The 12,867-nt window shown below is 45.1% G+C and overlaps 1 protein-coding gene across 1 annotated transcript; it reads left to right on the top strand.

Annotated features, from left to right (window-relative positions):
- Positions 1 to 1,928: 1,928 nt before the first annotated feature.
- On the top strand, positions 1,929 to 12,558 carry ZNF892 (zinc finger protein 892). The gene is made up of 4 exons (XM_059188429.1): positions 1,929 to 2,408; positions 3,149 to 3,315; positions 7,180 to 7,260; positions 10,279 to 12,558. The coding sequence occupies exon 4, from the start codon at positions 10,600 to 10,602 to the stop codon at positions 11,542 to 11,544; it is 945 nt and encodes a 314-aa protein (XP_059044412.1). The 5' UTR covers positions 1,929 to 2,408; positions 3,149 to 3,315; positions 7,180 to 7,260; positions 10,279 to 10,599; the 3' UTR covers positions 11,545 to 12,558.
- The last annotated feature ends 309 nt before the right edge of the window (positions 12,559 to 12,867 follow it).

Raw genomic sequence — 12,867 nt, forward strand, 5'->3', positions numbered from 1 at the left:
TCCCAGGTGTTCAACCACCCTCCCTTTTAGACAAGTCAACTAGTGGCACCTTTCATATATAACAGTATTTCAAATTAACTATCCAGGGCACCTGGGTGGCTCAGTGGGTTGAGCCGCTGCCTTCGGCTCGGGTCATGATCTCGGGGTTCTGGGATCGAGTCCCGCGTCGGGCTCTCTGCTCTGCGGGGAGTCGGCTTCCTCCTCTCTCTCTCTCTTCCTGCTTCTCTGCCTACTTGTGATCTCTCTCTGTCAGGTAAATAAATAAAATCTTTAAAAAAAAAAATTTAAAAAAAAATTCAAATTAACTATCCACTCCATAGCTCTTGCTAATGGAGGAAGGGAGTTGGGGAGGGGCGGGGGGAGTTCCTTTCAGTTGTTCTTTGAGCTGGTAGAGCAGTGTTCTCTACCACATGCCTTCTCTCCTCTCAGCCCTAACTGACTGGACCAAAAGCAGCCAATCTTACAAGCCAGTTAGGAGATGAACATACCTATCTGTGTAACAAACCCAGTGTAAGAGTGGCTCACATAAAGTATAAGTTTACATCTCACATTAAAGTTCAACCTCTGTTCCACCAAATTGTCAGGGGCTCAGTTCCTTCTATGGGGTTGGTTTGCCATTCCTCTGGGGTTAACTTTATCCACGTGGTCCACAAGGACTTGTGTTCTAGCCCGCATGGAGGAGTTTTCCTCTCCCCTTTATCACTTGCTGTCATTTCCCTGGCAAGGGGTAGGGATGATAAGAAATGTAATCTTTACTCTAGGAAGTTTTAGGCCTACCTAGCAGTTGGGAACGCTATCAGAGCAAGGAGAAATTGTCATTGTGGTTTCTACCCAAACAGGGACAGTTAGGCTAATTTGATTTTCTTTCTCTGGAATCTGAACTAGAAAAAGCTGGCTACTTTATTGTGGGAAGATACGGGAAACCATGCACTGGCCTGAAGATACACCCAATCCCAGTTGGGAGCTCTTCGAACTTCTCTGGAATCTTGAGAGACTTTTCATGTTCCAGTCGCCTTGAGGTTAGCGGTACCAGTGTTAGGTCCCTTCCCAAATGGGTACCCCAATAATGGGTCTGTGATTAAAGGAGCGAGACGATACAAAGCGAAAGTCAAGCAAAGCTTTATTTCACGCCAAGCATCAAGAATCAGACCGACTTACATTGGACGACCCTTCCCTGCTTTCCAGACTAACTTTTATAGAGCAAAGGCCATGCGGTTGGGCCTGGCCACACACAGGTGGCTAATTGAATTACAATTCACCCCACAGTAGTCATGGAAACCAGCCCATCACCTTGGTAGCTAGGAGACCGTATGCGCCCCGCCCCCCCCCCCATCAGATGTCTCCACCTGGCTTGACCCACCCTTGTATCTGGGCTTTGTTACCTGGAGCTAGTTTCCGGGACTTGTTTTTAAGTCCCCTGGGGGAAGGGGAGCAGGGACTGTTTAAGGGTTAAACAACAAAGTTATTGTTTAACCTCAATGGAAGCCTCTGGGCTAAAATAAAAATATAAAATAGGTCCTTATACCAGTTATCAACTAATAACTTCTTGGGGACCTGTGTCTGTGTTGAGGTAATTTCCAGGAGCGAGATTTCACTTTTCCTTATTCTGAGACACAGCCTGGAATACACACCCCTGGTTACTTTATATAATCCCTGTTCCCATCACAATGGGCTCACACCACCGAGGCGCAGAAAGGAAGCCACAGGCAAGGAGCACCGCAGGTAAAGAAGAAACCCGGCGGGGGAAGGGCAGGATGCCGCCAGGCCCTTAGCCCCTCACAGTTGCGGGGCAGTAAATGTGTCATGCTAGGCGGGGATTAGCGCGGCCGAATACATCCTGGGTCCAGAGTCCGCATCAGGAAGGCGCCGCCTTTCGAGCAGCCAGCAAGGGTTTTTCTAGGGGGGGTCGACGCTCTCGTAGACAGGGTAACTGCCTGGCGTCGAGGGACTATTAGCCCCGAATGGGGAGGTCCGCCTGGCTAGCGTCCCGCGGAGTCCTCTGGGAAGCGGCGTTCCGTGACGTGCGCCGCCCCCCCCCCCCGCGGAGGGTTCTGGGAGTTGTAGTTCAGCCTCGAGCTCGGCCGGCGAAACTTGGCCTGGCGGGCTCCTAGATACCTTTGTTGCCTGGCCCGGGCTTCCTCCCCGTCGAGCAGGAGGTCGAGCCTGTTGTCGAGGAGGGCTGAACGCGGGGCCTTCCAAGTCTGAGTGGCCGGAAGCAGGGCGGCGGGAGGGCCCCGGGGTGGCGCCAGGCTGCCCTGTGAGATTCGCGCGCGCGCGGTCCGGGGCCTCTGAGTGCACAAGAGCGGTGGACACCCTGGGTCCCTCGCGCTTTCGCTGCTCCCTTCTCCCGCGGCATTCGTCACCTGCGTGGGCCGGGGGAGGGAGTAGCCATGGAGCCTGGGGCAGAGGTGAGAATTTCGGAGGGATGCGGCCGCAGAGCCTGCTGGAGAGAAAAAGGGAAAGGCTGCCCTCTGGCTGGGCAGTCTTTGGAAGGGGAAGCATCACGTCTTCTCTGTGAGACCACAAGCCCTTTCCATCTGGTTGGTCTCACGTTGAGGTTTTGCGGGAGAGCCCGCTACCTCTTGCCCTGCTGGTCTTTGGAATGATGTATGCCTCCCTTGCACCCCAAATCATCAGATCCAACAGTGTGGCTTTTGATAATGATTTCGTTTTCTTTTCACGGGAGCCCCATAAGGTGGTGGGAAGGAGATTGTCATACCCATTTGGCAGATGGGTAAAGTGAGGATTCCAGAAGTCACAGGATTTGTTTAGAATCCAGGACCCCCCCCCCCCCCTTAAGACCCATTGCTTTCCTAAGAATGCCAGTATTGTATCTGAAAAACCAGTGTTCAAGAAGACTTTAACTAGTCTTCCTTCATCCTGTGAGCCTGGAATAGGACAAGAATGGGTCCTTAAGTGAGGAATGGATGGACACACAGAAACTTTGCGTATTTTTTGACTCTCACTCAGCCGATCAGAGAGAGAAATAATGTATTTAATTTATATGTCCAGATTTTCATAGCAGAGTCTTAATAGAATTTAAGGTCACAGGAGTATAGGAGGAGTGGAAGGCAGTGATGGTCATGTTTGTCTTGATTCAGGGATGCTGTGGGATTGTCCCTTGATTTCCTGTGTTGACTCTTCTTAGGTGACAAGTAGCTGTGTACGGCAGTATCTTCAAGTTTACCACAAGGCAAGAGTAATCATCATGGCTCCTGACTCCACTTGTAGGGTTACTTTCTGAGGACTCACACCTTTTCTATGCTGGAGAAGATGGCATGACCACGGTGCTACTGACCCCTGCCTGCATCCCAGGTGGGTTAATTTCTTCTTTATTCTCTTTTGTTTTCAGAACAGAAATATGGTTTCCTCCATTGTTTAGGAATTGCTCACTCATGATTCCTAGACCACTGGGTTCATCCTGATAAAATGATGAGTGATGAACCAGACAGTAAATGCTCCTCACTTGTGCAGAACTTTCCCTTTGGCATTCCTTCTCGATACAGTGAGTGCTCAGTTCACTTCTTACTCGCACTTTGGTGTTGTCATTGGCCTCATGGTCAGACACAAAGTAATAAAAGCCAGTTTCCCTGACCCATAAAATTTACCAAGACAATAAGCTAGAGATAAGGAAAATAGTTAATCAATAAGAAGATATATATACATATAAAGATGCAGGAATGACTGGTAGGACAAGTCATAAACGGCCTTGGAAGAGGTTTTCCATCCTCTAGAGTATTTGAGGGAAAAAATACTGGGATAAAAGCTATACTTTGGAAAATAAGAGAGAGTAGGTAGTTGGAGAATAGAATAGAGGAGAGAGAAACAGCTTTGGCAGAAAGTCTGTAAGCACGTTGGAGGTCTTCACGGTATGTGTGTCACTGTAGGGTGAGCTGGAGTGTGGTAAGGGAAGTTTAGGTATTTGTAGTCAGACTGCAGGAAAACCTACATGGGGTCTTATTCCAAAGGTAAATAAAGCCCCATAAAAGTTTGTAGAGGCCCAGCAAGATGAAACATACCTCTCTCTGATTGAAGGGAAATTAGTCAAGATGTTTCTGTAGGCTCTGGCCTGAGACCCTGGGAGAATAGCAGACTCTGTGGTAAAGGCAGTGGGACGATTTGACAACTTCAGACCTGCCTCCCAGCACATAGGTCTGAAAGGCTGGGGGTTCTGATCTGAATTTGTAGATCTCTTTCAGAGGAAAGGGGAGACAGAGTCAGTAGCCTCTGTTGGACAGTTTGAGGTTGGTCTTCCTATGTCTTCCAGCCTCAGCACATGCACACTGAGCAGCAGCTCTTTAACAAGTTCAGTTGCTGAGGTTTTTTCAGGAAACTAAAGTTTGAAAGGAACTGCCAGTTAGTCTGTTACTGTTACTATTTGTAAAGAGAGGAAACCATATAAATTATATTGCTGTGTTGATCACTCCTAAGGCATATGGCCTTAAGGGACCATGAACTTAAATAAAAAGGGTAGTGATTTCATACTTAAAGTATTAAAGAATTAACATATGTGAATTTTTTTTAAGTTTTTTTTTTTTTTTTTTTTAAGATTTTATTTATTTGTCAGAGAGAGAGGAGTGAGGGTGAGCACAGGCAGACAGAGTGGCAGGCAGAGGCAGAGGGAGAAGCAGGCTCCCTGCCAAGCAAGGAGCCCGATGTGAGACTCAATCCCAGGACGCTGGGATCATGACCTGAGCTGAAGGCAGCTGCTTAACCAACTGAGCCACCCAGGCATCCCAACATATGTTTAATTTAAGAAACAAAACAGAGGCGCATAGGGGAAGGGAGGGAAAAATAAAACAAGATGAAATCAGAGAGGGAGACAAACTGTAAGAGATTCTTAACTAGGAAACAAACAGCGTTTGCTAGAGGGGAAGGGAGAGGGGAATGGGATAACTGGGGGCTGGACATTAAGGAGGGCAGGTTATATAATGAGCATTGGGTGTTATATAAGACTGACGAATCAAGGACGCCTGGGTGGCTCAGTTGGTTAAGCAGCTGCCTTCGGCTCAGGTCATGATCCCAGCGTCCTGGGATCGAGTCCCGCATCGGGCTCCTTGCTCCGCAGGGAGCCTGCTTCTCCCCCTGCCTCTGCCTGCCATTCTGTCTGCCTGTGCTTGCTCTCTCGCCCTCTCTCTCTGATAAATAAATAAAATCTTTAAAAAAAAAAAAAGACTGACGAATCAGTGACCTTTACCTCTGAAACGAATAATACTCTGTTAATTAATTCAATTTAAATAAAAAAAAAACCAACATAAAAATAAAAATAAAGAATTAAATTATTTTGAGTAGATGATTTGCCAATTAGGTAGTTCTCTTAACTTTATTTTATTATATGAATTGTTTTTACCATTTATTTTTGGAGAGCTGCATCATAAACCCTGGAATGCTGACTACAAACGAAACTACCCAGTATATTCATAGGTACGTTCAGGGAGCCAAGGCAAAAGTGGTAGTTGAAAGAGAAACATTTGCTTGCATCCCAGGGAACTGGTCTGTTTTAATGTATCAATAAAAGTTGTACATGAGGGACGCCTGGGTGGCTCAGTTGGTTAAGCAGCTGCCTTCAGCTCAGGTTATGATCCCAGCGTCCTGGGATCGAGTCCCACATCGGGCTCCTTGCTCCACGGGGAGCCTGCTTCTCCCTCTGACTCTGCCTTCCACTCTGTCTGCCTGTGCTCGCTTTCGCTCGCTCTCTCTCTGACAAATAAATAAGTAAAATCTTAAAAAAAAAAAAAAAAAAGTTGTACATGAATTTTTTTATATAGAATTAGAAAAATTAGTAGACATCGGTGTTATCCGCAGTAAATAGATCAGCTACAGATTCCGAGGAGCATGGCCCACTCTACTCCCTTACCCTGCGTTTTAGGAGACGGTCTGAGCTGTGTGCCTGTCACATAGATCAAGGTTAGACTTGGCACTCCTGCAATGTCTGATATCCTTCTCTTCCCTTCCCCACCTGTGTTCCCATGCCCACTTTTACAGAACTTCATTTTAACTTGTTTCTACTACTTCTTCTTCAAGTGTTCCTTCCTTCGTTCAGCCTTTGACAAATACAGTGTTTCTGCTCTGTGCCAGGTAACCAGGGTTGCTTCCGTGAGCAAAATTAGACTCGTGTAGAGCTTCCCATCAAATAGGAGACACAGACATGACGCCCAAAGTCAGTGTGTGCATCACCCGAAAGAAGGGAAAGAACAAGGCTCTTCAACCCAGAGAGCCGGGAAAGCCTTCCCTGAGAGGGTAACACTTGAGCTGAGATATGAAGTGTGAGCAGGATAGAAATAGCTGAATGGATGCGGCAGGGGGAGAACATTCAGGAAGAGAAAGCAGCTTGTATAAGGGGGTTAAAGGGAATGTGGCCCACATCTCAAAGGCAACCACCAGCTGGAGGCACAGGGCATGTGGGAGGAGTAGTGTGTGATAGGGGAAGAGAGAGAAGACGGAGCAGGGTGGCGGGTGTCAGACTCATCAGGGCCATTATGAGACATGGCAGGAACACTTTGGGGACTTTGAGCTTGAGATACTGTTTTACAAATAAATCTACATTCTGTGACAGGTATAGCCAACATCTTAACTTTTAATATGTATTGGACAGATTTTATTCTTTTTTTTTTTTTTTTAAGATTTTATTTATTTGTCAGAGTGAGTACAGGCAGACAGAGTGGCAGGCAGGCAGAGGCAGACAGAGAAGCAGGCTCCCGCTGAGCAGGGAGCCCGATGTGGGACTGGATCCCAGGACACTGGGATCATGACCTGAGCCGAAGGCAGCTGCTTAACCACTGAGCCACCCAGGCGTCCCGGACAGATTTTATTCTTAAAGGAAAACTAGAGAGAAAAATTTTGCCTATTTCTTGAACCCCTTACAGTCTGAAACCATACCACCAAGAAAATAGTTAACTCATAACTACATTTTTTTTTACAGAGAGAGCCAGACAGCACAAGTTGCGGGGGGGATAGCAGAGGGAGAGAGAGAAGCAAACCCCTCCACTGAGGAGAGAGCCCAATGTGGGGCTCACTCCCAGGACCCTGAGGTCATGACCTGAGAAGAAAGCAACCTCTTAACCCACTGAACCATTCCATGCTCCCCTCTTTGTTTCTCTTATACTATCTTCCTAATAACCAAGGAAATAACACCAAATAAACTCTTTACCAAACGAATTTTTCTTTTCCCATGAACAGGGCTTCCAATTTCCAAGCGTGATGTCATCCCTCAGTTGGAGTGTGGGGAGGAGCTAGAGAGAGAAGTATCAAAAGCGTCAGGTGAGTGGTAACATAAAACCCAGATGGCCAGTGGGATCAAACGGGTCAAAGCATCTTGGAAGTGCTTGTGGAGGAGCCTCTCCAGATTTCACTAGACCCATGGAAACGTTGCAGTGAAGTCCCTTTCTCCGGTGCTGCACTCCAGCTCTGGATGATCATCTTTTATAAATGCATTCTTTTTACATTTTTTTTTTTTTTAGAAAATAAATATTTTCCACCCTTTCAAGCCAGTTCTTTTTCCCAAATAAGGTAAAATGAAGTCAATATTTTAATATTTGTTAATAATATGCTTGGTTGGGACGTCTGGGTGGCTCAGTGGGTTGGGCCTCTGCCTTCAGCTCGGGTCATGGTCCCAGGGTCCTGGGATCGAACCCCACATCAGGCTTTCTGCTCAGCGGGGAGCCTGCTTCCTCCTCTCTCTCTCTCTCTGCCTGCCTCTCTGCCTACTTGTGATCTCTGTCTGTCAAATAAATAAATAAAATCTTAAAAAAAAATAATATGCTTGGCTGTTAGGCTTTAAATCAGGCTTTTCATATATGTTATTTTATCTCAAGAGTGTGACTTTTTGTCTCAGATCAATGACTAAAAATCGATCTCTTGACTTTCCCTTTGCCTTCCTTTATCTAAGCAGAGGAAGCATAGAATAGTGGTTGAGTGCAAACCTTAGAACCAGTCTAAATGTGTTCAAAGCCAATCTCAACTACTTACTAGCTCTGTGACCTTTAACAAGTGAATTATCCTCTCTGTGACTCAAAATCCCCTACTATAAAATAAAGATAATGATAGCACTTAACTCATAGGATTGCTGTGAAGATCAAATAAAATAATCCAAGAGAAATGTTTAGAATAGTACCTGGCCAAATGCTAAGCAAGTAATAACTATTGATTAAGTCCTGGTAACTTATTTTGAAAGATATCATGAAATTGACTTGATCATTTCTATCCAAATGGATACTATCACGGACTGCCTGCTAATTATACTTTCCCTAGTCTTATCCTTGTCTAACTGAGGCAGCATCCCACTGCTAGATTCCTCACTCTGCCAGTTCCGTATTCCTCTGCCTGCTTTCAAGGCTTTTGCTACTTACCTGCCTAACCTTTTCATCTTCTTCATCCTTCAGCTTGAACCCTTAACACCAGACAGGCAGTCTCTTACTTTCCTCCACTTCCTGTGTGTTCTCCGTGGACATTTGGGAATTTAATTCCTCCATTCCCCATAGCTGAAAGTCCTGAAAGTCCGTTTGCCTTCAACCTGTTTCTGCCCATTTGCCCTTTAAAATCCCAGGTACTTCCCTGATTATGGCATGTAGTTGAGAACATTGTATTGCATCGATTTATTTGTGGATATTAAGGAGCATTTAAGCCTGGAAATATTTAATTAAATATTTTTAGCTTTTTAATAATTAAACATTTTTAGCTTTTCTCCCAAAACTCTTACTAGGAAACCTAGGATTTGGGGCAGGCCCCCTGACAGACTGAGAACAAATCTGAGCATGTAGGGATTTTCCCTTCTCCCTACATGCCACTCTTTTTTTCTGAACTTCGTTCTATTTAACTCTTTGAAGTTTGTTAAGTGTGGGGCAGTCAGAGGTGATCAGTTGCTTCTTTTTTTTTAAAGATTATGGGTGCCTGGGTGGCTTAGTCATCGAGAGTCTGCCTTTGGCTCGGATCACGATCCCAGGGTTCTGAGATCGAGGCCCACACTGGGCTCCCTGCTTGGCAGGAAGACTGCTTCTCCCTCTCCCACTCCCCTTGCTTGTGCTCCTTCTGTGTGTGTGTGTGTGTCTCTGTCAAATAAATCTTTTTTTAATGATTTATTTATTTATTTATTTGAGAGAGAGCATAAGTGGAAGGGGCAGGAGGAGGAGAGAGAATTCCAAGCAGGCTCCATGCTGAGCACAGAGCCTGACATGGAACTCAGTCTCATGACCCTGAGACTGTGACCTGAGCTGAAATCAAGAAGAGTTGGACGCTTAACCAACTGAACCACCCAGACATTCCATTTGCTTCTTAATCACTAAGCCTTGTGATGATGTGAAGTTGCTGATCTGGACCATTTTGTTTCTTTGGTTTTTTAAAAATTTTTTTAAAAGATTTTATTTATTTGTTTTAGAGAATGCATGCAGCTCTTGCGAGTGCACACAAGCAGGGGGAGGGGCAGAGGGGAAGGGAGAAGCAGACTCCCTGCTGAGCAAGGAACCTGATGCGGGATTCAATCCCAGGCCCCTGGGATCATGACCTGAGTCAAAGGCAGATGCTCAGCCGACTGAGCCAACCAGGTGCCCTGATCTGGACCACTTTGAATGCTAGCTTAGAGAATCCGCGTCTCATCTTGAGACAATGGAACCAACAGAGATTTTTTTTTTAAGGTGTTTTGTTTTTTTTTTAATTTTTTAAATTTTTATTTTTTTATTTTTTATAAACATATATTTTTATCCCCAGGGGTACAGGTCTGTGAATCACCAGGTTTACACATGTCCGAGCACTCACCAAAGCACATACCCTCCCCAATGTTTTTTAAGGTTTTGAAGGTCAGTCTCTTAGCAGTGATTGGGAAATCCTGGGATGGGGAAAGACTGGTAGTAACGAGATCAACTAACGTTGATCACCTCAAGGCATGAGGTGCAGAGGCTCCAGTGAGGGGGGGTAAGAGTGGGCAATCCTTACAAGACTGTCTTTTCCTGTCTCCACCTCACCCGTTTTTAAATCTCATCTGCCATTTCCCCACATGACCTCTGCCTAGTCTTACTCTCTCTCACTCTTTCTCATCTCCTCCCCTCCTGGATAGAAGAATATTGAGTGCCTGCTCACTCTTTCCCTTTTGGGCACCTCTTTGCCCACTCATCTTTCTTTTCTCAAGTCCTTTCAAAATTGCGAAGCGATTTTTGAGAGCTTTCAAGTTTCTCCGTTCCCTGTAAGTGTTTTTCATTTGTTTGTTTTTCATTATTTTCCTACCACAGCAGTTATTTTCCTTTCCTGTGTAGGAAATGACCCATGTGTATTTTTGTTGTTTTTCAGACTGAGAGACAAGACCAGAAGGCAAGGAGCTTACTCCAGAACAGAATATTTCTGAGGAAGAACCAGCCCCGGGTGTGTTACTAGAAAGATTTCCAAAAGAAAGTTCCAGTGAATGTGAAGATTCTTTAGAGAGTCAGCAGGAGAACCATGAGAAACATTTAATACGGGAGGCTGTCACTCAGAAGAAATCTTCTGGGGAGAGACGTTACCAGTGTGATGAATTGGGGAAAAGTTGTAGTCAGAGGTCATCCCTTCCCCAGCAACAAGGAGGGAGACTGCATAACTGTGATTCATTTACAAAGAACTTAAAATTCCGATCTAATGAGGCACGAGAAGATTTGTGCCGAGAAGAAACCTTGGAAGTGTAATGAGTGTGAGAAAGCCTTTAGTTACTACTCAGCTTTTGTCTTGCATCAGAGAATTCACACAGGAGAAAAGCCCTATGAATGTAACGAGTGTGGGAAAGCTTTTAGCCAGAGCATACACCTTACTCTACACCAGAGAGTTCATACTGGAGAGAAACCCTACGAATGTCACGAATGTGGGAAAGCCTTCAGTCACCGCTCTGCTCTCATTCGCCACCATATCATCCATACTGGAGAGAAGCCCTATGAGTGCAGTGAATGTGGGAAGGCCTTTAATCAGAGCTCATACCTCACTCAACATCAGCGAATTCATACTGGAGAAAAACCTTACGAGTGTAACGAGTGTGGGAAGGCCTTTAGCCAGAGCACATTCCTTACCCAGCATCAGGTCATTCACACTGGAGAGAAACCCTATAAGTGTAATGAATGTGGGAAGGCCTTTAGTGATCGATCAGGCCTTATTCAGCACCAGAGAACTCATACTGGGGAGAGGCCTTATGAGTGTAATGAGTGTGGGAAAGCCTTTGGCTACTGTTCAGCCCTGACTCAACACCAGAGAACTCACACTGGGGAGAAACCCTATAAATGCAATGATTGTGCCAAAGCCTTCAGCGACCGCTCAGCCCTTATTCGTCATCAGAGAACACACACTGGAGAGAAACCTTACAAGTGTAAGGACTGTGGAAAAGCTTTCAGCCAGAGCTCATCTCTTACAAAGCATCAGAAAACTCACACTGGAGAAAAGCCCTATAAGTGTAAGGAATGTGGAAAAGCCTTCAGCCAGAGTTCATCCCTTTCTCAACATCAGAAAACTCATGCTGGGGGGAAAACCAAAGAATACGGAAAAGCCTTTAGTGAGCATTCAGCCTTTGGCCAGCAAAAGAGAATTCATACTGGATAGAGACCATGTAGATGTGGTACCTTTAGAGCATATTTAGCAGACAGTTACTAAGCGTCATGTGAGGGCTACAAATGAAGTTCAGAGTGTGTCATGCAAACGATATTGAGAAGTCATTGCTGATACATAGCGTACTTAGGATGTGAAGGAGGGGTTTGACATTTTTCCGTTGCAGCAGAGGACTTTAAATTTCCTCGGGGAAAGAGAATGATTATTTCCAACACCTTAAGGTGTATGTAAGCTTCCAAATCCTTGGGAGAGAAACAGGGTGTGTGGTGATGCAAAGAAGGCATCTTGTCTGGGCTGGATAGTCTCTTAATGCTAAGGAGACGAAGCTTTAAAGAGTTGAGGGGGTTCTTTAGGGAAATTGCAGAGGCAGATATAAGAGATTAAGAATTCACAAGTTGGTCCAGGGTTGGGAGTGGCGGTGGAAGGGAAGTGGTCCTCTGGCTTAAGTATAGGGTCACTTGGGAAATAGATGAGAAGGATCGAGAAAAAGGACTGGGGGAATGAACTCAAGAGATGTTGATTGCGATAACTACCCAAATGAGTGCTCCCAACCAGGGAAAGTATTAGACACGTTAGTTGGCCAGGTGCAGAGTTTCCACCCCAACACCAAGGAACGTCGGCGTGCCAGTCTGCTGCCGCAGTCTTTGTTTCGGAGACCTTGCTTACTGATTCACAGCCTGCTAAGAATCGTACTAACTCCAGAGGTCAAGACTGACAGTCTAGAAAGAGAAGGTACAGAAGGGACCTTTGATGTTTTCAGTCTATTTTAAGCTAAGTTACCTGAGGATGTGTTTATTTATAAAGATTTTACCTCAATTGTATGTAGTTTGTACTTTAGACTTATCCATAGTCACATTAAGTTGTAGACCTGAGCTGACACTGCATATTAGTTTGTGAAATTTGGTAAGACTTTGAAATACCTTTCACCATTTTATTCTTGGGTAGAGGCACAGGACAGCCATATATATATTTTTTTTTTTTCATTGAAACTTTGAAGGTTATTGCACATATTTTAGAGTATTTTGTTTTTAGTTTTCCCAAGTTTGATGATGTGTCTTGATGTGGATTTCTTTGAGTTTATCCTGTTTTCTGAACTTCAGTCTGTAGGTGTATGTGTTTCACGACGTTTGGGGCATTTTTACCCATCATTTCTTTGAACACATTTTCCAGCCCTCACTCCTCTCCTTCTAGGACTCTGATGACACACATGTTAGATCTTTGATTGTAGTCCCACAGGTTCCTGAGGCTCTGTTCTTCTTCTGTTTTTTTTTTTTTTTTTCTCCCCCCGCCCCTACCCAGAGTATATTTTTACCTTGA

Source organism: Mustela lutreola, chromosome 9 (assembly GCF_030435805.1).
Source record: "Mustela lutreola isolate mMusLut2 chromosome 9, mMusLut2.pri, whole genome shotgun sequence".
NCBI lineage: Eukaryota > Metazoa > Chordata > Mammalia > Carnivora > Mustelidae > Mustela > Mustela lutreola.